The sequence below is a fragment of the Acanthopagrus latus genome, chromosome 9, assembly GCF_904848185.1.
Source record: "Acanthopagrus latus isolate v.2019 chromosome 9, fAcaLat1.1, whole genome shotgun sequence".
NCBI classification, from domain to species: Eukaryota; Metazoa; Chordata; class Actinopteri; order Spariformes; family Sparidae; genus Acanthopagrus; species Acanthopagrus latus.
The window spans coordinates 8,146,918-8,174,115 of NC_051047.1; the positions used below are offsets into that span (position 1 = coordinate 8,146,918).

The 27,198-nt window shown below is 39.7% G+C and overlaps 2 protein-coding genes across 8 annotated transcripts in view; one reads left to right on the forward strand and one right to left on the reverse strand.

Annotated features, from left to right (window-relative positions):
• The window catches only part of si:ch211-269e2.1 (cohesin subunit SA-2), a 16,862-nt gene extending 12,075 nt beyond the window's left edge, over nt 1-4,787 (forward strand). For 2 of the 3 annotated variants that reach the window (XM_037108957.1, XM_037108959.1), the window contains 7 exons: nt 701-843; nt 1,926-2,027; nt 2,121-2,272; nt 2,357-2,485; nt 2,568-2,758; nt 2,861-2,936; nt 3,051-4,787. In XM_037108957.1, the coding sequence (XP_036964852.1) occupies nt 701-843; nt 1,926-2,027; nt 2,121-2,272; nt 2,357-2,485; nt 2,568-2,758; nt 2,861-2,936; nt 3,051-3,186 (929 nt within the window). In that variant the 3' untranslated portion in view covers nt 3,187-4,787. The remainder of the gene's footprint in view (nt 1-700; nt 844-1,925; nt 2,028-2,120; nt 2,273-2,356; nt 2,486-2,567; nt 2,759-2,860; nt 2,937-3,050) is intronic. The other variant, XM_037108958.1, reaches the window with a different exon arrangement.
• On the reverse strand, nt 4,426-27,032 carry ppp2r3b (protein phosphatase 2, regulatory subunit B'', beta). Of its 5 annotated transcripts, XM_037108963.1 has the most exons (15): nt 26,810-27,017; nt 25,904-26,298; nt 14,577-14,762; nt 14,103-14,206; nt 13,338-13,440; nt 11,904-11,978; nt 11,672-11,758; nt 10,150-10,306; nt 9,450-9,498; nt 9,221-9,310; nt 8,818-8,993; nt 7,920-8,038; nt 7,714-7,817; nt 6,551-6,592; nt 5,432-5,572 (listed from the first exon to the last, which is right to left on the reverse strand). In XM_037108963.1, the coding sequence occupies exons 2-14, from the start codon at nt 26,255-26,257 to the stop codon at nt 6,574-6,576; spliced, it is 1,623 nt and encodes a 540-aa protein (XP_036964858.1). In that variant the 5' UTR covers nt 26,258-26,298; nt 26,810-27,017; the 3' UTR covers nt 5,432-5,572; nt 6,551-6,573. The 5 variants fall into 5 exon arrangements, with proteins under 5 accessions (XP_036964856.1, XP_036964855.1, XP_036964857.1 ...); XM_037108961.1 differs by lacking the exon at nt 6,551-6,592 and having other exon boundaries at nt 4,426-5,572; nt 26,902-27,032; XM_037108960.1 differs by lacking the exon at nt 6,551-6,592 and having other exon boundaries at nt 4,426-5,572.
• Between the last annotated feature and the right edge of the window lie 166 nt (nt 27,033-27,198).

Genomic DNA, 27,198 nt, shown 5'->3' on the forward strand with positions numbered 1-27,198 from the left:
GTCTGTTTTGAAATGAGGAAAACAAGATTGATATGTTAGTGATACACAGTGTTCTCTGCGTAAAGTCCTGCAGGTAAACTTATGAATTCATTCATGGTCTTCTGTAACTAAAACCTTTTATTACCTTTACAATAGCTTCCACTCTCACAGACATATTGCAACCAAATATGGGATCGTCCAGAGAAGTCAATAGCTGTCCTGGTGGAAATCCCTTAAATGTTCAACCAAATACAATACGGGATTATTGGTTTTTGAACATCTAATAAAACGCCATTGTTTTATTGGATTTGCCTGGTAATGGTTTTGTTATAAAGACAGTGTTTTCTATTAGCTGCTGGATCAGAGATCACTCGGAGGGCAAAGGCACCGAGTTAAATCATAAAATCACGGCAATCTCTTTCCGTGAGAAAATTCCATTAACTCTGGCTCACCTCCGAGCCTATTTTATTAGCCTCGTGAAAGATTGAAGCCACATGGTGTCACAACCATAACTCTAGACGTATGTTATCTTTGATTTCCACCTGCTAAAGCCATTGTCCTGAAACTAACTGAAACACTCTTTTTCCGCCTCCGCTTTGTTCTTTTCTTTCTGTTATATGATTTCCCGTGATTAATCACTCGTCCTGCTTCACCCCCTTTCCCTCGCTCCCAACCGCTTCACATCCAACCGCACCGCTCAAACTCCATCTGGCTCCCTCAGTCAGTGAGAACTCTGAAGTGGAGAGGCTGGAGGACCTTCACAAACGGAGAAATCTGCTCGCGGCCTACTGCAAACTGATAGTTCATGGAGTGCTGGAGATGAGCATGGCAGCTGAGGTCTTCATGTACTACAGGAAGGTAAAGGTGAACTTCTCAGTGGAATGGTTTGACATTTTGGGAAATGCGCCCAGTGGCTGTCCCACCAAACTTTTCATCCTTGGAAAGTAAAAATTAGGGATGTTCCTACCGACTTTGTTTCCCTGAAATCTAAATGGAAGTTTAAACTTAGTAAGTAAACACACAATTTAATTTCTAAGGTTAGACATTGTCCAAATTAACATTAAAGCCAATTGAAACTGTTCTTTGTTTAACCAATTTTACACATTAAATTGTGTTTCCAGGGCTTGTAGAGTACTACTGCATAAGTCAAAAAAGTAGTATGAAGCTTTTTGGGGATCCAGAAGAAGCTGCATGTAATCTGATAAATGAGCTCCAGTGATGTGACTCAGCCAAGGCGTTACCCTCTAATTATCTAGTTGACTAGTTGCACACATCCATAGTAAATACGGAGCTATATCCAGCAGCCACTTAGCTCAGCACAAAGACTGGAAACGGGGAGACAGCTAACCTGCCACTGTCCAAAGGTCATCGTTGAGCCTTGTGAAATTGGCTTCTGAACAGTCAATAAAACTACTTTACAGACGTTAGCTGTAAGCTAGTGTTCAACAAGTGTCTCTATGCCTCTTTCCACTGACTCTGTGTCGACTCCCGCGTCTCTTAAATTCTGACCACGCAACAAAGCTCTCAACTTAAATTCCTCTCTTTTGTGTAATACACTCTGAAGACGAGGAAGACTGCAGAAGAAATGTCAGTCAAAAAACTGGAACCTGTTTTCACACTTTTTGTTTGGGTTTAACAATCAACATAAAATGCATTAATAAGTGAACTTAAGAGGTTCTGGTCGGTGGATTCAGTTTTCTTTAGGACAGAGCCAGGCGAGCTGTTTATCCCTGTTTACAGTCTCTGTGCTAAGCTCAGTTAATGGACCACTGGCTGACTATAGCTTCATTTTTAATGTGCAGACATCACAGTGGTATCAGTCCTCTCACCTGGCTCTCAGCAAGAAAGTGAATTAGGGTATTTTCAAAACTATTCCTTTAATGCTAATATATACTACAGATATCTGCTTGGAGCTCTTATATTATTTTGTTGCTCTTTGTCCTCAGTACTATAACGACTTTGGAGACATCATCAAGGAGACCATGTACAGGACCAGACAGACAGATAAGATTGAGAGTGCTCGTACACTGGTGCTCTGCTTACAGCAGGTATAGTTTCCCCACAGATCCCCTAAAAACACAAGCTGTCGCTAAACTCCAGTAGCTGCGCGGCGCTGATGTGATTTCCTTCACTTTCCACAGCTGTTTGTTCGTCTGAAGCGAGAGCAGGAGAGCGGCGGCAGGGCTCACCCCGGAGTCCAGACCTTCACCAGCATCAAAGAGCTGGCCAGGAGGTTCGCCCTCACTTTCGGGGACCTCTTCAAGTTTCGTGAGTGCGTCGTCATGATCCACAGGTCAGCACAGGCTCGTTTCTCATTGCTTGGATTTGATTGTGTTTTTTTTGTTTGTTTTTAACACGTGTCTGTCAACATGTGCAGGAACAGCATAGAGTTTGTGTTCCAAGAGTTTAGTCAGACCCCAGACACTCCTACGCCGCCCTACCTCTCCTACCTGACCATCCTTAGTGAGTTCTCAAGCAAACTGCTCAAACCAGACAAGAAAACAGTGTAAGTGCTGCACACATACAGGTTTTCAAACAGGTTTTTAAATGCACAAAGCTTTCTGAAAGGTCTGTTCTTGTCTGTGCAGGTTGTCCTACCTGCAGAAGCACACTGCAGAGCACATAATTAACCTCAGGGAAGAGTGCTGGCAGCCACTAATCTACTATCGCGCTTCCCTATTGGCTGTAGCTGAAGGGGAGGACGCCGTGTCCTACGTTAGCTCCGACAGGAAGCCGCACATGCCCAACCGCTCTCCCTTCTCTAAACAAAAACTGGAAGGTACTAAACTGAACAACAAAGTCAAGCACAGAATTTTTATGTTCTCACTGTCACAAAGCACCAGCTGCATCGTGTGTAACTTATTTTTTGGGGTAATTTTAGGAGGTAAATCCCCCTGCCCATCCAACCCTGCTGACTCCAAAGACAATAAGGTTCACAGGTCCAGCTTCAGTCCAAGGTGAGGCTCAGGAATACTTTCTTACTTTCAAAACTCTCATTCATTTAATGAAGCAAATCGTTTTTTTTTTTCCACCTTGCACATATGAATTACTGTAACCTCGTCTAACCTCAGCCATCAGGAAAAGACACCTGATATGGATCCTTTCTCCGTCCCTGTGGAACCTCCTGTGAAAAGATTGAACATCGAGGCGTCTGTCCTCAGCACAGGCAGCGAGGCCGATGAAGACACCGTGGAAATCGAACTGTAGCAATTAGGAGGTTGAGCAGAACTGGTGCTTCTGTCTGGACGAACAAAAACAAAAACCTCACTGGACATCACAAACTTTCGGAGGCGTTCTTCTTTGTTGGGTCTTCTCTTTTCTGATGTGCAGACATCCCAGTGCTCTTTTATTTTACAGACCTGTGTTATGTTTCTTGTATTATGTTCTTAAAGGAAAAGTTCATGTGATTTTATTTTTCTCACTGTCAACAAATCCCATGAAAAATTTAAAACCAACAAATATTGATCCCACTAATGAGCCCTGTATTACTGCATCTGAAGCCTAATGTATTATTCCTCTGTGCCACAAGAAAAGTATAAAAAGATTTGAAATAAATTCTTTGCCATCCTAGGGAAAAAAATATTGAGTTTCATAAACTCAAATGGTTCTCCAGAAAGTATTAGAATACGGGTATTGGTAATGTGGGTATTGTAGTTTACTTTGAATTAAACTCACTGTCCTGCTGCTGTAAATACTGACCAGAGCACTACAAAGGCATTTATTCGCAGCAGAAAACAGTCTGTTTCAGGGAATTGCAGAGCATGTTGATTAAAAAGTGAGCTTTATATTTGTGATTTTCAGTCAAAAACTATAGTTGATTGAGGCCGCATGCAGGGGCTTTTCGTGGGATTTGTTAACAGTGAGAGAAACAGACTAAAACTAGCGTTATATTTTGAATAATTGTCTTATTCACAGACCACTTTCATTTGAGGAACGTGTATCATTATGTCTGAAGATGTTTTCCCCACATACATGTCTACACTGTACATGAATGTTCCAAATGACGCTACATGATTCATCTTTGAATATTACTTATGGATCACACTTGGGTCCAAATTGTATAATTATCTCAGAGTACATTAAGGATTTTGCTTTACTGTCCTTTCTGCCACTTTATTATTGCTCCTTATAGGAAATAGTTTGGTTAGTTTGCCAAAAACTGCTTATGTATCGCTGTAAATTAATTTAAATAAAAATGTGTCCAAACAAGCAAATGTTCCCAAGCTGTCACATTTTTATCATGTTAATTTCTATAAATACATATCACACCTTGTTTCAGTAACCCATGAAGACATTTTACAAGAGTGATAACATATCAAAGCACATCATCGCCTTTCAACATCTATATCTGTGTTTGCAATCAGCAGCTGTATGAGTAGAAGAAACTGACCATATCAAGACCAGTTTTTACTAGATGGATCAAATTAAATTTCATAGTCGGTTTTCTTTACTCTTCCATTGACCAAGGCTTTATTATTAATTTACAGAAAAGCAAAACATTTTTTAAATTGGCTCCTTTTGTTCTGTCAAAGTACATTCAAATTAAGTACTTTATAACATAGAAAAAAGAATTTGTCTAAAACACTTGCCCAAATCATTTACAACACAGCACGCACCAAATTAATATTTACAGTTATTTATAAATTCATCTCTAATAATTTATAACCCCATCTCACAAATACATTTAATCTAAGTCATAATGAATACAACCTGTACAATATACGCAGTGTGTGCAAGTCCGAACTGTGTCCGTGTGTGTGTACAGCAGGCTCAATGGTGGCTTGTTTGGCATTTGCAGTAGCTTCTCATTTCAACAAACAACCATTAATGAATTTACAGCTTCATAGTTATGAACACTGGAATGTAACATTAGCCAATAACTTCAGATACTAATTAGTTCAAGACCTGAATCAAATCAACATGGTTTCTGTCTATTGATCAAGGGAGCTCCAGTGTGTAAAGAATGTGATTCAGCTCATGTGAATGTCGTACAGGCGCTGGTGTTCAGATTAAATAACACTCGCCCCAGACATTATTAATACAAAGCATTTCAGGCAAAACATAACTTTTCTTTTGTCAACATGTGGGGATGGAGCAAAAGTCTAAATGGCTGCTTGTGACATCATAAAGTCAGCTATGTGACTGGTGAAATATTAAAACATCTGCTATTATACAGTATGGCGAAGAACCACTTTGCTCAGACCGCTTTGTATGTGTGATACTGTGTCCATTTCTACAGAACATCTGACCCCACCAGTGTTCTGACAGTGTCTTACGGGTTTGCGTTCACCCCGTGTTTATTGAACTGTGTCCTGTTTTGCTGGATGGGAACTGGGCCTAAACCTGCACGCTCTGACTTAATGCGACTAATTTACCAACACTGGTGGTTGAACTCCGGGTCTGGGAGCGCACAGCGCTCAGCAGGCTCGTGGGAAAATGCTGCAGGATCATGGGTCATTCAAAATCATCTTCATATTCATATTCGTCCAGGTCCAGGTTGCAATGTGGACTAGGGATCTCAAAGAAGTGTCTCTTTGTCAGACCCAGCTCATTGGAGATATGCTGCCCTATAGGGCTCAAAGGATTTTCATACCTGAACAGACACACAGAGGATAACATCAGTCAGAAATGTGTCAGCAAAAGAAAGAAATGGAAGATAAATAACATTAATATAAAAACATTGGGAAATTTGCTTATTTGCTTTCTTTCTGAATTACAGATAATACAATTGACTCAGTTTGTGCAGTAAATATGAAACTACTACCAGAAGCTGGTATGTTTCGCTTAGCGGGGGGGAAGGAAATGGGGTAAAAGCTAGTATTGCTTTGTCCAAGGGTAACACAAGCTCAGCACTTCTAAAGCTTACTGATGAATTTTAAAAAACAAAAGATAAGGAGTAAAAATGTGTCTCCACTGGTTGTCTGCAAACCTCATGGTAACATCATGACAGCAGGAGGTCACTGCACCCAGCCAACAAATAATCCAGTTCTATTCCTGTGAAACCTTGACTTGTCCTGTTTACACTATACACGCTTTCAAACATCTTAAACAAACAAGATATGCAATTTTAATAAAAGAGCTTTAGAGGTTTTGGTAGGCAAGTTTTGTTAGCTTTGGACAGATCATAGCTGTTTTCAAATTTCCAGTCTTTATGCTAAGCTAAGCTTACGGGTTGCAGTGTCATATTTATCACACAGGAATGAGAGTGGCATGAACAACTTTTGGCATGAAAACAAATAAGAGTAGTCCCCACAATGTTAAACCAGTTCTCTAAAAAACATTTTAAACAAACCAGTGCAACTGGAAAGGACGAAGGAGAAACACATGAAGGTGCAGAAATAAATGGTTAAAGAGGCAGGATAAAAAACAAAGTGTCTGGTTCAAAAACAGACTCCCAGCTCTAGGACACGACTTCATACACACACCATCGTGCTTTCTGATCTGCTGTTAACAGTAAAGTCAGACTGGTATGGTGAGGGCAGGAGCTCGGAGTGGGTTTAGGACTGGACTGACCCAGAGAGAAGGAGGAGGAGGATAACACTAGTCCCTGCTGATACCCTGCATGTCTTACCTGCTCTGGTTAGCAGCCTGTCTTTAGAAGTCAGTGGTGTTCCTAAAACCGCCACACAACATACCTGTCAGCAGCCTCATCTATCACTGACTCACTCACTGTCACATATGCAAAATGCAAAGTCTTAACATGGAGACATAAAGCTCTGACAATCTGCTATGTGCATTGCCCTGTTGGACAGAAAGCTGAATCATCTTGCCCTTGGCTGATCTTACTTCTAATTCAAAAACAGTGTAGAGTTGCAACTAATGATTATTTACATTATTGATGAATCTGTCAGCAATTTTCCAGATTAATCAATTTGATGAAAAAAAAGTCAGAAAATGGTGAAACATGTCAATCACTGTTCTTCAATGTCTTGTTTTGGCCACAACCTAAATGTATTCAGTTTAATGTTAGAATAGTGATGATTGATTTAATAGTTTAAAACTCTTCAGTTACTTGATTAATAGCTGCAGCTTCAAAATGGTAGAAGTATTGTTCTCTCCGTGTACAGAAACTTTGCACTAAATCAACACTTTCTGGCAGCACAGAGTCTTACAAATGTAATGAGTTACACCTGTACTTTTCCTGTCATGACGGGTCTGCTGTAAATGTTGTCTATATATTTTCATATTTGACAGCTACACAGTACTGGTAATGCAGCACTTATAATCATGATAAATAATTGTAATTACAATATTACATTAGCTAACACAATAATCAGGACCTGTATTAAAGTACACATAGGAATGCTGCATAAGAACAACTGTGCTGTAACTGGAGAAAACTACACACAAGAGAAATGAAGCGATAACATCTCAAAGCAAATTTAACTGATCACATGTGCTGCAAAAAGGAATATCCTATACATAGATTTGGCCTGCACATTCAAAAGAAAGTGCATTTTATTTGTTGAAGTCCTCTCATCATGTGGAGTGATTACCATGTTACCAAATTAACAACAATCTAATACATTGATTAAATATAAATAGGGATGAAATTAAAGTGGCCAAAAATTATACATAAAACCAAACTAGAGCAGCTGCTGCTGTGTGGTAGATGAAGTACACAAGAAGGATCTATCAGTGCAGCCATGAAGCTCTCTTAAATATATGATATGATAAATCCAGGCTCTGGATAACAGATATATCTCCCAGACCCACATGTCAAGTCAGACTTACACATCATTGCACTGCTCGTTGGCAGCCTCCTCAGCCACAAGGATGTCGTACTCCTCAGCAGCATATTTCTCCCAGTCTGAGATCTCCTGGTCTGTCTCCACCTCCTGAAAAAACATGACAAGATATGTAAGTCACTTGACCTCTGATGGTAAAACAAGTCATGATACCATCTCACATCTTGTGTCATCCTATCGCTTTAGCCTTACCCTTATAACAGAGAATGGGTCCTTCTGCTCGTGGTCCAGGTACTTCTCTATGTTGAAGAACGTGTCAAAGAAGATATGGGACAATTTGCACCTTTTAAGGTCCCGCAGAGTGATTTTACCTGGATGGGATGAAATAGGCACTTGTTGTAAGAAAAGCTGCATATTCTCAGATCCGAGATTTTGCTTAGAGTTTAGCTGGATCAGTGAAATAAAATTTAAAATCACCAATTCCTGGAATAGACTGATTTGACATTTTCATTCTTTCTAGTTTCTGCTTTTGGAAGAGCAGAAAAGACTTTTTAACTCTCTGCATATCATGTCATGCATAACATCTCTACACTAATGCTCAAGTTGATGTCTGTACCGCAGACCATAAATCTCCCAAAGATTGTCACATTTTAATGTGAAATTTAAAGAGGCTTTTACATCTGTTAAAAAAGTCAAACTTGTGCTATCAGGAGGCACAACTGCAGAGGGAAACATCTGCCTCAAATACAAAGTCAAGACGTTGACGTAACACCTCACATTATGTACAGTATTCTAGAGCTCCACTAGTGCAGCATACCAGCAGGTCGACTTGGGGTCACATTCTTGCTGTGGCTATCAATACTAAACATGCATAGCCTCACCATGTACTAGTGTCTTCTAAATGGGATGGTAGTAAAGCTAAGTGCTGGAGGGAATTTGTTGAGTGGTGTGGATGACACCAGCAGCTGGCAGGCAGCAGGCAGTGCAGGTCAGTCAGTCTGTCAGTCTCTCATCTATAACCCTTTCCTTTGCTAATGATCAATGCCCTGGCCTCAGATTCTATGACTGTCTTGGCTAAAAACATGAAACCTGTCAGACTCTCTGCTGTGTGAGCTTCTCAGAGTGGGTATAAATGTAAGACCGGACTGACCTTCGACCTCAGGCTTGACAAGGTCAAGCATTTGGCAGAGGCAGTCCTCGAAAGGAAGGGGCTCGATAGCCATGGTCTCCAGCTTCTGACACTGCTCGTCGTAGAAGTACTCCAGCTCATACATGCTGAGCACCCCGTCCCCATCCAGGTCCATACAGCGAAACCAGTACTCTATACTGGACACCGAGTAAGGAAAAGAGAAGTGATCAGGGGTGCATGTAAGAAAGACATAAAGGACATCAAGAAATGTCTTAATTTAACTTTTAGTCTTGAATGCAAGCAAAACTATCAATGCTTTTTTGGGGGCGCAAGAATAAAAGAGACAATGGTTTAGATCATTCCACCCAGAATGCACACAGTGTATTAAGAATGTTTCAGACTACAATTATTTCAGTGTATGTACCTGGTGTCCGTCTTCTTGTCCTCCTCAGAGATAAGGAACCAAACAAAATCAGCATAACTCAGCCGACCTTCCTTATACACCCGTCTGTCTCTGTTGAAATAAGCCACACAATCACTATTGAAACCCGAAGTCAAATAAAAAAAAGAAATACCATCTATTCTGGAAAAAAAATAACTGTCATGACATGATAAGCATCCTTTAAACCTAAAACCTACATACTTTCACTTACCTTGTTACTGTTCCTGAGAATATTCTCTCAATCATCTTATGGGAGATGGCTGGAAAAAAATATAGACATTATTTACAATCCAGACCGTCAGAGAAGGTTTTCTCTTCTACAAAAGCTCTTTCAGTTAATGTAAAACTTTTTCACAACACATGTAATCCATTCTCACAGACTGTAAATCCAGACTCGCTAGTGTAGCTTTTTTTTTTTATTATCTTGACAATGCTATAAATCCTTTGGTCATCATTTCGACTGTATAGTGGGAGAAATTGTTCCAGACGTGGCGTCATTTGAGCAAAGTATATTTGCTGCTCTCTTATTGATCTTGTGTCTCATTTCCCCTGCCTCACTCACAGACCATCAACCAAGAACATGTGGTGTTGAGTGTGTGGGGAGGAAGCACCAAAGACAAGTTCTTTTTTTCCCCCTAAGTGAGTGTTTGTGTATGAGCAGTAAACCTGCACCAAATGACATTAACAAATGATTTTTATTGTTACATGTAGTTGTAGCCTACTGACAGTGCCAGTGCCAACAAATGCCAGGAAGGTCAAGGAAAGTTAATTTAGTCATCATCTCTTGTGTTGTAACAGTATTCGTCATTAGTTGTTTGAACAGTATGTGTGACAATAGGCAATGCACAAACAAAACAAGTTCTGCAACATATTTCAGTCCGGTACAAAAACAGTAAGGTTCGCTTTCGCACCTTGGTCATTGTGCTGTGCCAGGTCCTTCTGGTCAATGTAGAGGTCATGGTCTGTGTCCAGCTCCCAGAACTTGCAGTAGATAACGTAGAAATGTTCATAGGAGAAGAACTCTGTGAGCTGGTTCACGTCTTCTTCCTGCTCAAGCAATGCCAAATTCTGGGACAGAAGATGAATAAGGTTGGTCAAATTCAGGTGTGTAAATTTTCTTTCATTAGTAATTATCAATATACGGTTAATTTTAGCTAAACTGTCCCTTGTAAACGTCCGCTATAGGTGACAGACTGACTTCCTTGTTCACACAACTATACTTGGTGTTGTGCAATGATGAGTTATTCCAACAATATAGGTGCCCTCACCTACAGTTTTACCTCTAAAAAAAAAAAAAATGTTCTGATCTGATTAAACAGTTGACATGCACGTGTTTCGCCCAGTTGGATTTCAATGTAGCGGTGAACTCACATTTCCAGATTTCAGCAATTACATTGGTGAAATTAAATTCCAAGAATTATATTAAAACTAGGGCTTCAATCAATGGTTTTTCATTTAATCTGCTGATAATTATCTCAGTTAATCAATTAGTTGTTTGGTCCATAAAATGTCAGTCAACAGTGATAAATGTCAGTCAGTGTTTCCCAAAGTCTAAGATGATGTTCTCTGATGTCGTGTTTTCTCCACAAGCCAAAGTTATTCAGTTCAAAGTCATAGAGCAGAAAACAAATCAGAAAATATTCACACTTAAGAAGCTAGAATAAGAGAATTTTGACAGTGTTACTGATGAAATTACTAAAAACTGTGAGTAGATTATAAAAATATATGCAGATATATGGAGTATGTGACAACTACTTGATTAATCGTTGCAGCTGTGATTAAAACCTTCTATTAAAGCCTGTGACTGTGCAACTGAAAATATATGTTCTTATTATAAGACCTTGTGCATACATTATAAAACAATTTAATGATTTATGAAGTCAGGGGTCATTAAGGGGTGGAAGTTACTTATTACATCTACTCAAATTACTGTAATTAATTATATTATATACCTTACATTTTTCAATGTGTGTTTTTCCTCATACTCAAGTATATATGCCACTATGTTATCTACTCAGTTACTTTAAAATCATATTTGAGTACCGAGTACAATTTGAATTATTATCCAAAACTTTCATCTGTATTTTTGTAACCAACAAAGCTGTCTGATCCCAAACAAGCTATTGAAACCATCGACATACAGACAAAAACCACAAAACTCGGCAGCAGACCCAGGTTTAGAGGGGTGACCATGATCACAGGGCAGGAGTTAAGTAATTAGACTGAACATTTCGAGAAACAGAAACCTCTTTGATTGAATGCCTGCTACTGATAACGCACTAAACATCAATGGTTAAAAGGCAACTGATACTCCGAGTTGCATTTGAGAAGAATATGTTGTACTTTGTGCCAGCAGACACCCTTGGCAGCACTGAGAATGGATTTTAGTACAGGAGGGGGAAAAAAACCTATTGTAATTGTAGAGTCATATACCTGAAGAAAGTTACTTTTTCTGAGCTCAGAATACGTAATTTTTCCAGTCCATGACCGATTCACATTGTAGAATATCCTCTGAATCACCTGAAAAAAAACAGTTGAGAGTGTTATGATGTAGTCTATGACCCAAAAAAGCAAGGGTAAAGCTTGATCGATACAGTGCCACTTTAATGTTTCACTACTTGCAATGTTACAGCAGTAATGTACTGTGTTTTGTGTTATGGTATACCGTGGTGATGTATCGTGAGTGAAAGTCTGGTGCCTCCTTTAGAAAGGCCAGGCCTGCATGTGAGTTCACCACATCCTGAAAACATAAAGTAAAGTCAGCTCACTTTGTGTCCACTGCCTGTCTGCCTCATTTCAATAACAAACCCCACAAAACGAACAGACACGAATGAAAAAGAACAACCCCATGAGACACTGTGCATACTACAATAACAAATACATATGTTAAGTTAAATACTGCAGTTTCTTTCACAGACGATTTTAATGGCAAACCACATGTGTCTTTATTTTTGGTAGATAGAACTCATGACATTCAGGCATATAAATGCATACTTATTCAAACATCAGAAGTTGTCAGGTTCCATCTACTTCACTTTGTCATGCCATATGCTTTATAACTGTGCTATGTAAAGAAAAGGCTCCAGGCCTTGTTGGGAGAGGCCATCAGATTTAAATGCTTCTTTGAAGTCAGAAAACACTGGGTCAACCAGTTTTTGGATGAGCTTCAGCCTTTATGATTTCACAGCAAAGTGGCAAGAAGGCCAGACAAAAGACGTTTGCTTGTGACTGCTTAACCTTCTCTCCTTACTCATGCCATAAAGTCACAGGGGGTGTGCTGTATTTCAAATGAACTGTAGCTACATTCTTGCCATGAAACTCCCCCATGTCTTCTCTTTATTCTACCCCCTTCCTTTCTGCTGCAGGAAAGAATTGTTGACATAAATGCGGAGGCGGCAATGAAATTAAAAGGCCTTATTTCAGGGCAGCCGTCGTGCCTCTTTGACTCTTACTGTGAGAAATTAAATCATAGAGAAACACATAAATCACTGGGCACAGGAAACAGGCGGGGACAGTCAAATCTACTCCACTGCAATCCGCCTTTCATTCATCAAAACAGTCAAAGGCGATTTGCAGAGCAGGACCATACAAATTAAACAGCGAGTGCCACAAAGCATCTCTGCTGGTATGCTAACGGGTGTTTGGTACAGCCCAGCCACTCCTGCCAGCATGAAAATGAATCAGGTGTAGGGCGGGGTGTTGAGCACCAACAGCTTGTCAGAGGGAATGAGAATACAAAAAGCCAGCACAGCAGGTCCACATGGTAAGACTGACGAAACAGTCAATTAGACGATTCTTATGAAACAACTTGATAAACTTGTCACAATGTTTTCTGGCATTGTTTTGGTGCTTGAATGTGTGTGTACAATGTGCTGAGCTCTAGTTGTGCACCAGTGAAACCCCTCTTCTGTTAACTCCCCTCCACTATATTACTGGCTTACAGTAACGTCCCTGAATTAGTCCTCCGCCACATGAAAAAGCAATGCCTCAGCAGGGCTGTCCAAAAATTAAGTCCAGTTTGCACCACTGAGGCCAATGCAATTTTGCCATCCCACACAGCCAAGTCCAGCCCTCTCCCTGGGTGTGCTGCAGCTAGTACCTGCAGGAATGGAATAAAGTCGTCTTGTTCCAGGTAATTACAGCCAGGCTTGGCCAAAAGGTGCACAAATTTAGAAGCGTCATCATGACAGGTCTGCAGAGTTCTGGAGAGGAAAAGAGAGAACAGATGGTTGCAATGTTACACCCTTTTTTGCTCTTATGTTCTCAATCCTTTTTATTGTTCTTTCAAGAGTGCAAGATTCAAACTGTTCCACTCATGTGCAAGTGCACATATAATACATTCTGAAATTAGGATTCTGAATCGATGCCTGGTGATTATAAGTGTTGAGTGTTATGGTAGCAACGGGGAAATAATGCAAGTGTCTGCTGTGGCCTCTCATTAAAGAATGGCTCAGTCATGAGCTCGAGTCAAAGGCCAGGTCTGTCCAGTTCTCTGGAGGCTCACAAAGTAATACAAGGGCAGGCCTATTGCATACAAAAGCCTTCATCACAAAGCTAAATGTGCAGCCGGCATTACAAAAGCCTGATGTTATTCCTTTCAATTTTACTCACAAAGACACTGAATGGATATTTTCGTTCAAGAACTGTATATGCACAGCAACTTTTCCCTTGTGGACATTTGTGAGCATTTGTAATCAATGATTTGTGTTAAGAAATGTAAAGGAAAATGCCAAGTTAGTAGAGAGCTGCATGCAGTGGCTGTAATCCAAGCAACTGGTCATTATTGTTCTGAAGAGACTGTGTGAGCCATTTAGCTATGTGTTCGCCTGTAGTCTAGTGAGAATAAGTGTAGCCATTGTCTTACTTTCTCCACATAGCCACGAACTTGTGAACGGACACGAAGCCGGTCCTGTCGCCTCCAGCCGAGCAGAACAATGGCATTTTCCAGTAAAGAGGGCACTCACAGGCCTAGTGAGATGAGGAAGAAGGAGATATGGGGCAGTGTGTGGAACGGATATAGAGAAAGTAAAATTAAATACACTCTTTAACTTCGTAGATACACATTTGATCTTTGCAGAAAAAGAACAGCACAATGACACTTTACACTATTGGGTTGACAAGCAGTGTTGCATCACTTTAAGCCTTCCCTGAGGAAACCTAGCTGTCATTTCTCTCCTCTCTCAGGTTCCCCTCAGGCCATTTCTCACATTCCTCTGGGAGACGTAGATAATATTTTCCGAGAGGTTTAAAAAATCAGCAAACAAGGAATGAAATTGCACCAATGAAAATAATTTGCTGGGTGGCAGCTGAACCTCCATGCTACAAATCATATATTCACCTTGGCAACCTGGCCCATGTCCTCAATGGTGGCCCTTTCATTTGGGAATTGGGAAAATATTTTCTCAATTTTGGAAATGAGGCTGTCGATGTTGAGGTTGGCTTGGGGCCGGCCCTGTGGGAAGTGAAACTTTGGAATGCTTTCACTCAGCGCTGTGGTGACAGGCTCCTTCGTCCTCACCTGGGCCTGAGACAAACACAGAAATAAACTGTTAGCAACTGATGCTAGTAAACGCTAACACCTCACAGCTCTAGCATTCCGGCATGTGCTCAAGCTCGCCTTAGCACAAACTTGCATTGCTAGCACTGTAACCACACCTCTCAGAAAACCCCAGGGCCCATCAGGCAAGAGTTGTGACCACTCAGCAATCATGAATATTACCCATTTATCTGTAACAGATACCTCTGTGATAGACATTCCCCTCTAATACACTGTTAGTCTGTGACAAATTTAAATTAAGATGCATCCACTGACATTCATATGTGTAGACTGATGTGACAAATAATCATTTAAGTCTGTTACTGGAAACCACGCAATGTTCAGCAAAGACTATTTTGTGTTAGAGTAAGAGCTATGCAGAACATGAAAATAATGGAGGCAAGCAACTGGAGATAGTATAAAATTATCATCACATCTGTGGCATCATAATTGAGACTTTGGTCTCAAACAGAATAATCTGTGATCTAACGGCAAACAAAATAGTGTCTCTAAATATCATGAGAAATGGTAAAACAAAACAACCCAAAGATCTTATTAACTCATGTTTACTGATGCTTTACTGATTGTTTCAATCAGTGAGATTTGACATAAACTAATATTTCTAATTGTCAGGGAAACCAGAATGCTAAGATTTTCTGACTTCTTATAAATCAAAATCTACATGTTAAGATTCATGTCAATATCATTGTAAATTTATAAGCTCAAAAAATACTGACTGGAACTTTACATGTCCCCTTAATGACTGTAATGATCTGGGGAGAGACAACACAATCAAATAAATCAATTAATTTGCATTGTCACAGCAGATGTTATGACTTCATAGAAGGAAATGCATGTTTCAAATAACATTACTGATGACGCATTCAAATGTCCCAGTTAACTGTGGCCGTGAGCTAGCATGCACACTATGAAGGACCTGAGACTGACACACCTACATTTTAAGCTGGCATTTTTAATGTTATTAATTACACCTGTTTTTCTATAGTGGGCAGCTGTTGTAAAGGTGTACATGACTGTAATGTCATAAACATAAATGTGTGTTCCACTAAAAACACCACCTTGGAAAGTTTAAACAATGTACCTCATTGCAGGCAAACATTATATGTCAATGACAGCCCTGCAAATAGTAGCATGGCTGGCATGTGATCCAGTTGATATATGTTTGTGGGTTTTAGGTTTTAACAGCAAAGGTACTGTAGGTCTTTACAGTCTGTTAGCTTAGAGTCTTTACATTCCAGTCTGTATGTGACAAACTGGTTTCTAACAAACTCAAACAGATGTCATTTTAAGGCGTTACACTCATTAACACATAAAACTTCCAATATGTGAGAGGCTGGAATTCTATGTGTGTGTCCTTGTAACTACATCTGCCCACAAGCCAAAATAAATGCTGTATATGTGAGGACATTGTAGCATATATTATTAAGAGTCATAATTGTGACAGAAAACCGTGTATTCTTAAGTATAACAATGATGACATCATGCTACATTGGGCTCAAGTTTCTATGTATTAATACACTTTATTCAAAACCAGTAGGCACAAACTGGTTATCATTTAATGTATTGCTATGTACCCAGATTAACAAGATAAAGATGAGATATTCTCATGGCCATACACATAAAAAGCCAGAATGCATTAGGATCCAAATGCGTAATGTTGCACATATTAGCCAGTTTCTAAAAACAGCTCAAGCGCAGCATGCTTCGCTCTGAATCTTCATCTCATATCCAAAGACTATTTACACGACTCAAGTATTTGCTAACTGGATCACTCTCCATGGCCTTTAATAATCACATAAACAGACCTACACAGTCCTCAGCTAGGAGATAAAAACACTATCTTGTTTGATTTAAATCAAACAACACATTCTACCCTTTGTTCTCTCTCTCTCTTGTTAGATTTGACAGAGCCTACAAATAAGCACTAAATAACAAAAATCAAACTTTAATGACAACCTTAAAATTGCAGAGGAGAACAGAATATGACAAAATCCAGCCATGTCCACTTCTGCATGTTTATGTGAAATTGTTTCTCTGCATTCTTTCAGTGAGTCTGCTTAATTTAACCTGATAAATGATAAAAGCGGCTGATCCTCTGCTCTTCTCCGTCCTGTGTGTTGGTGTCAGCCATGGCTATAAAAGGACATAAACATCTCCTGTTGCCCTGCCCCACACTGTCCCCCTGTCTCTGTCTCTCTCTTGCTTCATGCTAACCACTCGCAGAGCTCTTGAGCACAACTGCTAAGCCCCATGACATTTTGCACATTCACAATGATTGGGTCTGAAAGAGGACAGTAAAGTGGCTGAGCACACCATACCACACAAGTTGAAACATCATCCAGTAACCGAGGCTCACATCACATATCTCATATCCCCATTTATTTTAAATGCCAAGTGAAAGTGATGCAACTGCTCTCTTGTCCTCACCTGCCCAAGGTGCAACAGAGTCCAACACTACCTGTAGGTCCACTTTATGAACAATGACTGCTAACAGAGAGGATTAGTTAGAACTCACGTGGTTTAACATTGGCCCACAACACAAAAGATTTGTACTAATACGATCTGTATGCCTTTCAAATACTAATCCAAATTAAAAGACCAGCCCATTGGCTAACAGGCCAGTCAAGCTTGTGCGGTAGCAGGTATATTCATACAAACACCTGCCTGTCCTTGCTGGAAGGCTCTGAGCCTCTTCTTGAATCGAGAGGGCAGAACAAAGTCACAGCCACGTGCCAGCTGAGCCAACTCCTTCCTTAGGTCAGGGTCCTGACGCAGAGACAGCTCCCTCATCCTCATCCTCACTCCAGACGGGACGGGGAAAACATATACACAACACTCAGTCCAGTGTTATCCTCTTGACTATACAAATCAATCAGTAGCAGTGAGCACTGGAAGCAAAATGCAGTGGCAGTAGTGGGAGTCCTCTGTGTCTGTGTCCCTGTGATTGTCCTCTGTCAGAGTGAGAGCCTCTTAATGCAAGGGAGCAGCTGCTACTGTGACTCTCTCTCCCATTCCAGATCTGGTCGCACAATCTCAGCTCTGCCTGCTGCTCTGTCCTGGTCTCTACATAACATGCACATACACACACGGCAAAGGGTCAGGGAGCCCTTGCCTCAAAGCTGCTGGGGAGATAAGAAGTGACGGGGTGTATGTGTATGGGAGTCACTTAGCGTATGTGTGGGGTTGGATGGGAGGGGTGTGTGTGTGTGTGTGCAATGGATCTGCCCTTTCCAGTTTGCATTCCACTGTGCTCATAGAAGGTTATGTAAAGAGACAGACCTGTTGTTGCAGCTTGCAGCAGAGGCAGTAGCCAAATGAGGGATGCACCTCAATATCACTGTGAGACGCCGCTCATGTGCACTGGCTTCTTTTCTGAAAAGCTCCAATACTTTTTAAGTAATTCAGAGCACATTATGCCTGCATGTACTCTGAACCATGCAAACTGGAACCCTGCTCTTTTGGATAATAAATATAGAGACTAATGGGAAAATGTATAATAATAAAATCCTTGCAGTGATGGAACATAATGAAAGACGTGGTAGTTCTGCTAAATCTGCCTTCAAGTATAAATCACATGAACAGCAGGCAGACAAAACAGGCTCAGTGAAGCACTGGCAAATAAAGAAAACAACCAAAGTATGACGACTCAGTAATAAATAGATAGGACGACTGTGGGTCAAATCACAAAATGACACACACAACAGTAAGACATAATGTATACATAATGAACTCTTCTGCATCCGATCTTACGGTAGTCTTTGTTTTGCCTTCTGTTTGCAAGCTTGAGCTGCCAGCCATTCCACGTCTTATTATAGTTGATGGGCAGCAGAAGAGGGGGGAGACATGTCAAATTCAAAGAATGATGACCAAACCAGTCTGTGCCTATTAAAAGCACCAACACACACTGTTTGGGCAATCCAAGAAACTAGATCTGGAGAAACACGGGTGTATCTTTAGTCCTCAAACAAAAAACGCTTCCGGTTGCTTCTTTCCTGGACTGGTGGCAATTACATCAATTCTCTGTAAGTATGCTGATCCTTTGGGGCTATCTTCACTGCACTGACTCTACACAGGGAAAGCTCAACAACTATATGCCTATGGATGTTAATGTAAATACAATAGAAATTGTACAGAGATGTCCACATCAGTGAGCACAATAAATAAACCTATATGTTATTGTATTATTGCACAGAAAGCAAAAGCACACCCACATTATTTTTAGATGACAGGATCAAAACATTTTCCACTGGTTACTGCTCAAACCCAGTTCCTGTTATCCTCCATACAGGACACTGCACATGCTTGATAAGCTGTTTGTATGATGGTTTTTCACTGTGGCTGCCTTTTGTTCGTGCTCATCAATTCAAACCAAATATGGAAAGGAAAGCACAGAGGCCAAAATAAAACCTGGTAAATCAGATGAAACTGTCAGCTCACATGGAATCATTCTGTTCTGTTCATGCCTGAGCAAACAAAATCTGAAGTATGTTTCATAAACAGATATCACAACACAGCAGGGATAGTGATGTGTTGGTTTATATATATAAGGTAACAGCTCTGTTGATGTTTTAAAATCGAGATGCACATGTGTGAAGAGCAACAACTCAGATGCAAAAACACACACAAGTTCTGAATGTAGCTCCCAACAGGATTGTATGAAATGTCCGTCTTCTAAAGGAAAATCTTGCCTCATACCTATAGTGCCATTTATCCATGTAGACAGTTTAGAGATATCATCTGTAGAGATGTCTGCCATTTCTCTAATATAATGGAACCAGAAGGCACTTGGCTTATGCTGCTCAAAGTTCCTAAAAATGCATTTGAAAAATATCAACAGCTATGTCACTTTCCAGAAATTCATGACCAAGCTACTTAAGATAATCCACAGACCTTGTTGAGGGCCCTCTTCTCACCGTGCAGAAGGAAGCATTCATCTTGTAACTGAGGAAAGGCTACCTAGCAAAACTATCTAAACTAGCGAACACTGAAGCACGGCCAAGGAGGATGGGTTGCCAATAATGCTTTCAACCCGAGCTGTCAAAGCCATGACCCTCTTGTATTCTGTGTGTTGCTACAATGTAGTTCAGTAGATAGAAAATAAGCTCCTACATGAAAATGGCCAGAAGAAGGTCTGTGGGTCATCTCAGTAACTGTGTCATCATTTATGGAAAGTACAAAACATAATGTACAAAGGTTATTTTTGGATTTTGGGGTGAACTGTCCCTTAAATAACCAGATTGGATAAGCTAGAGCAACCAATACTGCTAAATAAATCATCCATCAGTCAGACAGGCTGATGTACTATGTGAACACAGTCTAATGGTTCACTGTGAGAAACAGAAAAACATAAGAACTTGGAAGTGATAATCTGTAGACTGCTAAATCTGATCCGTACAGAAACATGTTTTCAGTCATGTTTACCTCATTGCATAATAGTGAGATTTTGAAACACACTGTCTCAACATGGTTACTACTGTTACATGTTACAACACCCAGCAGTCAGGTGACTATTCATAGGTTCTTGAAGTTGTAGTTTAGCTTTAATCAAAATTGCACTCAGCATTGTTGCTGGATAGTCAAACAATGATATTCAAGAGACAACATGCAGGGCAAACAGGCAACCACAGTGGAAAGAAATAGATTGCGGAAGGGTGGGGCAGAACTCCCCAGAGGGCATCTCGAAACTGTCAATACACGCATACGTGGTGTCCTACTAATACTATGTACAGCTGGCTTCAGTATCTGCATTACTAACAATCACTGAGCCAGTGACATGTACCACATTGAATCCAAATAGAGGGGAACCAAACCAACCGCAGTGGGGTAGAGCCAAAACTAGGCTTTGGCGATAAAACGATAGCAAAATGTATGTGTGTAGTTGTGCAATAGATACACCATTGATAGCAATAAGACAATAGTTAATAGTTTCACATGCATGCATTCAATCCAATTGAAAGCTTATAGAACAACACCCTGGCTCATGAACAGCCTGTCATGTCCCTTGATTATGTTTTTCTTTGGATAGACTTCCTACAAAATATACAGACCATGAATACAATCAAGGTGCTTTACATTTCCGCACAGATAATTCTCTAATTGATGTTTGGAGACATTATAATCCCAAAGAAATACAATTTTCATGGAGTAGACAAAATGTAAGTTGCAAATCAGGGACAGACCATTGGTCGATAATTTAAGAAATCTTTACATATGTTGGATTAAAAACACAATATGGTAAAATCAAATGGATAGGACTGTAATTGATTTTGAAGTAATGAATGGAGTCATTCACTTAAGATGGCTGCAAACTTAGATAAAATATAACAGATGTTTATGGACTAGTTAACCGTCCTACCCTTTTAAAATGATAGGAGGAATCATTTTTTCACTCACCTTTAAAGTTAACAGATCATCACATGCAGGTATTACTATACTGGAAAATGTTTTATAAGCACATTTTTACTCCACACAATGCTATAATCTGGAGCATCAGGTGTATTCAACATGACAGGATCTGGATAGAGAAAAGACTTTGGGCTACACTACACTTAATGGATGAAGATGTTAATATTAATAAAGTTATATAGACTTTAAAATAAAATTTTAAATTTCGACTGGTCATATAGACAATAATCTTTAGTTTTCAAAATATTCCTGTGGCTTTGATGGATCTGATTAAAGGAATATTACAATATTCTTCTGTAATACCTATGTCTGATATTCTGATTATTGACAAATACAACTGAATGTACTGCTTAGAAATAACTTGAGGTTATCTTCAACAATGATAATGCCTGTTTGTTATTCAAAAATGCTGAATAAAGCTGGGGGAAAAAATGCGAACAGCCTTATCCAACATATGTGGATTGTGGGGTTTCCTTGTTGTGTTAAATGTGATAAAGAGGTTAAATTTAAAAATAAGAGGTTAATACAACTATTTTAGGCTGGTCTTTAAAATGATAAAAATAGGAACAGTCATCAATATTCAATAATCAAAGATCAATAATTATCAGAAATTGTTGTTATCGACCAATTTGAAACTTCATAATGCCCAGACAGTGCTACAACTGTTTCACAGAATAGTTACAGAAATGCTGCTGCTACTGCTGTGAAATCCAGAAAGCTCCAGCTCCATCTACCACAATCACATGTCTGAGACAGGGATTTGGAATACATGTGAACATGGGCCAAAAATAGGCCTGATAGACTGGCAACATGGTGGGCTCAGGGAAGGCCGACAAGAACAACATGATGTGAGCAGATCAGCTAGCCTGCACAAGTGCAATAATGCAAAAACAGAGTCAGACAGTTATCATGGAAGTTATTTATTACTTCCATGATAACTGATTTTCTCCACTTTTGGTGCCATCTATACAGGCACCAAAAAGGGAGCAAAGGGTCAGAACATTACAGAAAAAACAGCAACATTTCAGCAACTACTATGTAACTGAAAGTAGTAGACCACATCTTCGATTTTAACCCTTTATGTATGTATGTATACTAATATATATATATATATATATATATATATATATATATATATATATATATATATATATATATATATATATATATATATATATATATATATATATATATATATATATATATATATATATATATATATATATAGATAGATAGATAGATAGATAGATATAGATAGATATATAGATATATATATAGATATATAGATATATATATAGATATATATAGATATATATATAGAGACAGCTATGTTTGCTATGAGTATTAACTTACCTATAATCCAAATGATGTGACTGTATTCTCAACAAGCTATTCAATTCAAGTTTATTCAATTACAAGTTTATAAGGTACTGAAACCCAAAAAGTTACAGCTTAAATGAGACAAATGACAAAGCTAAAGTGAGGAAATCAGAATCTAAACTATTATATCACTTCAGAAAGTTAAAACAAGTGGTTCTTGGCTCAAGTCTTTAAAATGTAGAAGGCTCATTAGTGCTCAAGAACTATTCTTAAAACAAATAGGTAAATAAGTAAATAGTCTAAAATAAGGGCCAACCCTGCTGAGTCCTGTTGTTTGTGAACAAATGCTTGACACACAAGTCACCAATACTCCAAAATAAAAGGACTAGCAGGAAACAGTTTAACACCTGGTTCTCTCTGACAGGTCAGGCAACTGATAACGTGACCCTGGACCCCTTGCTTCAAATAGCTTCAATGTTGCTGAGCCCAACCAAGCATGTTATAAAAATACATCTTGAGAAATAACCTGTGATGCTAAATGCAGACGCTGAGAGAAGAAGAAAAAGTAAACACTCGGAGTAAATTTATTTCTACTGTTCTATATTACCAAGACTCTTGTGGGGTCTCTGTGTATGAACTATTGCACTTAAAACACAAAGAATAAATAGGTGTTGTGGTACACAACAGACCTGAGAGCCAAGCATTGCTTGAGAGCTGACATTTACTGTACATAGCATAGATAAAAGATCTACGGCCACATATTCTGACAATGAGCAGCATCTAATGGAGGTCGTTTCAGAGTAAATTACACAGGATGAATGTGCTGCCACACCTCATCTCACTGGCAAAGTTCCTGGTATCCAATGCCAACAGACGGGAACCGAGGCTATCTATATCAGTGTCTGATGTCAAAGTCGGACCAGCTGTTCCAGGCTGCATCAGCGTGACATAAATTGAATTTTTGAGTAATCCTTTAAAGAATGCATCTGTATGTGGGAATTCATTTTGTTGTCTTAAAATAGAAGTATTACTTTATACAACCTCACAATCCCTTTAACATTGAGTGACACAGTGTGGCCACATGCCATGACACATTATAGCAGAATATACGAACTGTCCAGCAGTTGCTATATGTTAATCTGGAATTAGGGTGGCATTACGGGCCAAGGGTCACTGGGAGGAAAGATACCTGGATTTGAAAGGCAAAAAATTCAAATTAATTTACTATCCCATCATACAGGCCCATGTCAAGCAGACAAGACAGTAAGCAACGAGGAAGACTGAAAAGCAAACTGATCATTCTTTTGAGAACACTAACCTGTGAAACCTATAGAGGAGAATGAGAAGGTTTTAGATTTTTCCAACCTCTCCTGCCTGTGGTTAGTTTGTTTGTTAGCAAACAAACGACTTCTCATCAAGGAACGAAAAAGTCTTGCTAAGACTAACTGAATCACTTCTGAGAAATTCTGATGGGCAAAAGATCATAAGTTGTAATGGATGTTTAAATTTGCTTTGTTCTGCTAACATAAATTTGTGTAAAAAGAATTGCAAAGAAAGCATGATGGATTTCCTAATTAGGCTTCATGTCTATTGTTCTCGTTGGTTAAAATAATTCATGCCTCGTGAGTAATCTTTCAAATTTGCTGTGAAAATCTGATTTTGTTAAGTAGGTGAAGTGGTGCTCTTTTTTGACACTGGTAGCAGAGCAGTTTAAAATTATGTTCTGTATAAGAGTTTTATGTGACTTTATTTATGTGCATAACATAATAATAATAAACCACATCCTCATGCTCAAGACACAAATGCCTTGTTCTGAGTATAACAGGTTGAGCTCTCCAACACTGGTGTTTCATTCAGACAGAGAACAGATGTTGCACCAGTGACCACTTGAACGCCTCCTCATGCCCGTCTTTAGCATGTCAACAACATGTAGAGGGTGGAGCTTGTAAGAGCACGTGCCTCCAGCTGTCTGGCTGTCTCACTGTCATCACATTCTTCATGTTGACAACTTCTCATCCTGGCAGAGGAGGGAGTCCTTAAACTAACATCCACAAACATTTTGTGGCTTTAACTGCTCAGTGTTGCTGGATTTCTTCCATAACTGAAGCAGCCCCAAGCAAAATTTCTATTTACCTCTGGAGACCTCCTCACACCATAATGAGATGTGCAACACACAGGCTGAGAGGAGTAGCCAGAGTGCCAGGGACAGGCTAGGTTAAGACACTCCCATAACTCTCATAACACAGTAATACACGGGTGAGGCCTGAACATTTGGAAAGTATTTGACTAATAATCACCACATATGCCGACAGACATGGAGGCTCCACTATGAAAGTCCTGATAAGAGCCCATCAATGCCTTTGATCCTGTAGACCTCAGCAGCCTCTTGTGGCCAGACTGGGAAAATAAAGATCCCAGAGGATACATTAAGGTCAAAATTGATAAACTACAAATATTCAAATCTATAAATAGTCACGATGGATTACATAAACTGATTAAAGACCATGTGTGTGATGTCCAACTTTGGGGAATTCCGATATTAGTATTTTAAAAAAGGACAGCAAAAAATGTAATCTATAAACTTGTGGATCTATGTTTGATGAGGTGCAACTTTTGGTTATAATGCTGGTGCAGAATCCACTTAAAAGCACATGAAAGCATAATTAACATCACCATATTATGAAACAGCAGTCGTTTTGACCTGTCATGTCAGGAAATGTGAAGGTGTTACTGATATTAATGTTGGCTCCATTTGTTCTGGTATACCAGCCAGTAAGTTATAAAAGTGTGACAGTGAGCCTGCATGAACAATACCAGAACTCTGAAAATGAAGCAGCTAAATAGAATTGAGTGTCGTTAAATTTGTTACATACACATTTGCATTTTGTATAGTAACATGGATGATACATTTTGGTAAAACCTTGTATTATGAATGTTTAGATTTTTTTAAGCTTAGATTTTATGTTTGTTTTTTTTTGTTTTTTTAGCAAACTCAATGTTAAAAATTATCAACTGCATTAAGGCTCTTCCTCCATCCTCCCAAAAATAATGTCCCCCATCTTGAAGTTCAATGTAGATTTAAATGCAAATACTAGCTGTATAGAGACAAAACTGTCGCTCAGGTGGCACCAGGATGAAGAGTGAAACTGAAGGACACACCTTGTTTTAATGCTATTAAAAACAACCTTAAGATGAAAGCCCCGTGGCAAGATGTGTTATGGAAGTTTACATCCTGTTTAAACCTGTGCCACTGTTTCATAACTGTCTGTACAAGGTTCATGAAGGACTGCCGTGAGTTATGAGCTACATGGCTACAGAAATCTGTTGACAGCTTTTCAAATGTTGTTCAGTCTTTTAATATGTTGTTTCAACAGACCATGTACCTTTTTTGTGCTGACAGATCTCCGCAGTACTCTGCCGTTGGGTCCGGTCACTCTAGTATTGCTGCTACTGCCAGAGGGCAGGGTACTGGTATTAGGTGGGCTGCAGGGAGTGCTGAGCGGAGCAGGCTTCTTCTCTGCCAGGTTCCTTTGGGATGCCACATTGTTGTTCTCATTGAAGGTCAACGACCTCTTGTCCTGTGTGTTGCCACTGTTCAAATCAATGTGCTGTCCACCTTTGATTAGGTCAAGATAATCTTTGAGTAGTGACTGTGTGGCAGGATCGCTCAGCCAGTTGAGAAAGAGCTCATCCACCTTCATTTTAAGAACCGGCTGTAGCACTTGTGGTGAAGGCATCTTTGCAGGATATTACTTACCGGCCTCTCTGACAAAAGCACCTGTGTAGACAGAACAACATTACGTCACCACACAAAACACCCGTTCAAAATTTCAAGCACAACCTCATTTTACGACGACAGTGCACAACCATGGAGCAGACCAAGGTCTGATACATGCAGCGACTGGTAGAAAATAACATATGCAGTAGTCCGGTCTCAACCGTCCTTGCGTTGAATACACATAAAACACACAGTAACGTTATTGAATTTTAGCGCCAACTGTCAATTACCGGTACTTAGCCCCTTAGGCGAAAGTAAGCGTAGTAAGCCCATATCGATCCCCAGCAACGTTAGCTATTTTTAACTCAAGTGTCGGATATAAATGTGATTAAAACTCTGTTTCCTAAGCAAGCGTATCTTAGAGCAGCCAGACTACTTAACAAAGACGTCAGAGTCGACAGAGTTGATAAAGTTGGTGGCAACAGCTGAGAGAAGCAGGCAACAACAGTTTGTTAGCGACATTAGCATTGACAAGCTAACGTTAGCTGGCTAACTACGGCAGCTTACCAACCTTCCAGTCAATGAAGGGTAGTGCCAAATGCGTTGAAACGACTCTAGGTTACATCCACCATAGGCGAAGCTGTTGCATGCATGTCTGTTTACCTGTGGATTACAGGAGTAGCGCTCTTATCTCTGGCGTTCATTACAATATGGGCACAGACTGAAGCGGTCACAGCGGTAACTTCTCAGGCTCGCGTTCCCCTGGTAACAGCAAAGAGCTAACGCGAGATCTTCTACGGGGTGAGAGTTCAACACACCTTAATTCATTTCCCCGATTTCTCATCCACGAAAAAAAAAAAAAGAACTACAACCCACGTTCTTCGCTTTCATCCCGAAGAAGTCATACTTGAAGAAGTACTGAGAGCGTTTACTTGTGTTTAAAATATTCAATATTAAGTT

Bases quoted from the DNA above. Each gene is read 5' to 3' on its own strand.
- ppp2r3b (XM_037108961.1), bottom strand. From the start codon at position 26,257: ATGCCTTCACCACAAGTGCTACAGCCGGTTCTTAAAATGAAGGTGGAT. The intron at 14,763-25,903 runs GTACATGGTCTG...TGTTTGTCTCAG, and splicing joins GATCTGTCAGCACAAAAAAG to GCCCAGGTGAGGACGAAGGA. The intron at 8,994-9,220 runs GTACATACACTG...CTCGGTGTCCAG, and splicing joins GACAAGAAGACGGACACCAG to TATAGAGTACTGGTTTCGCT.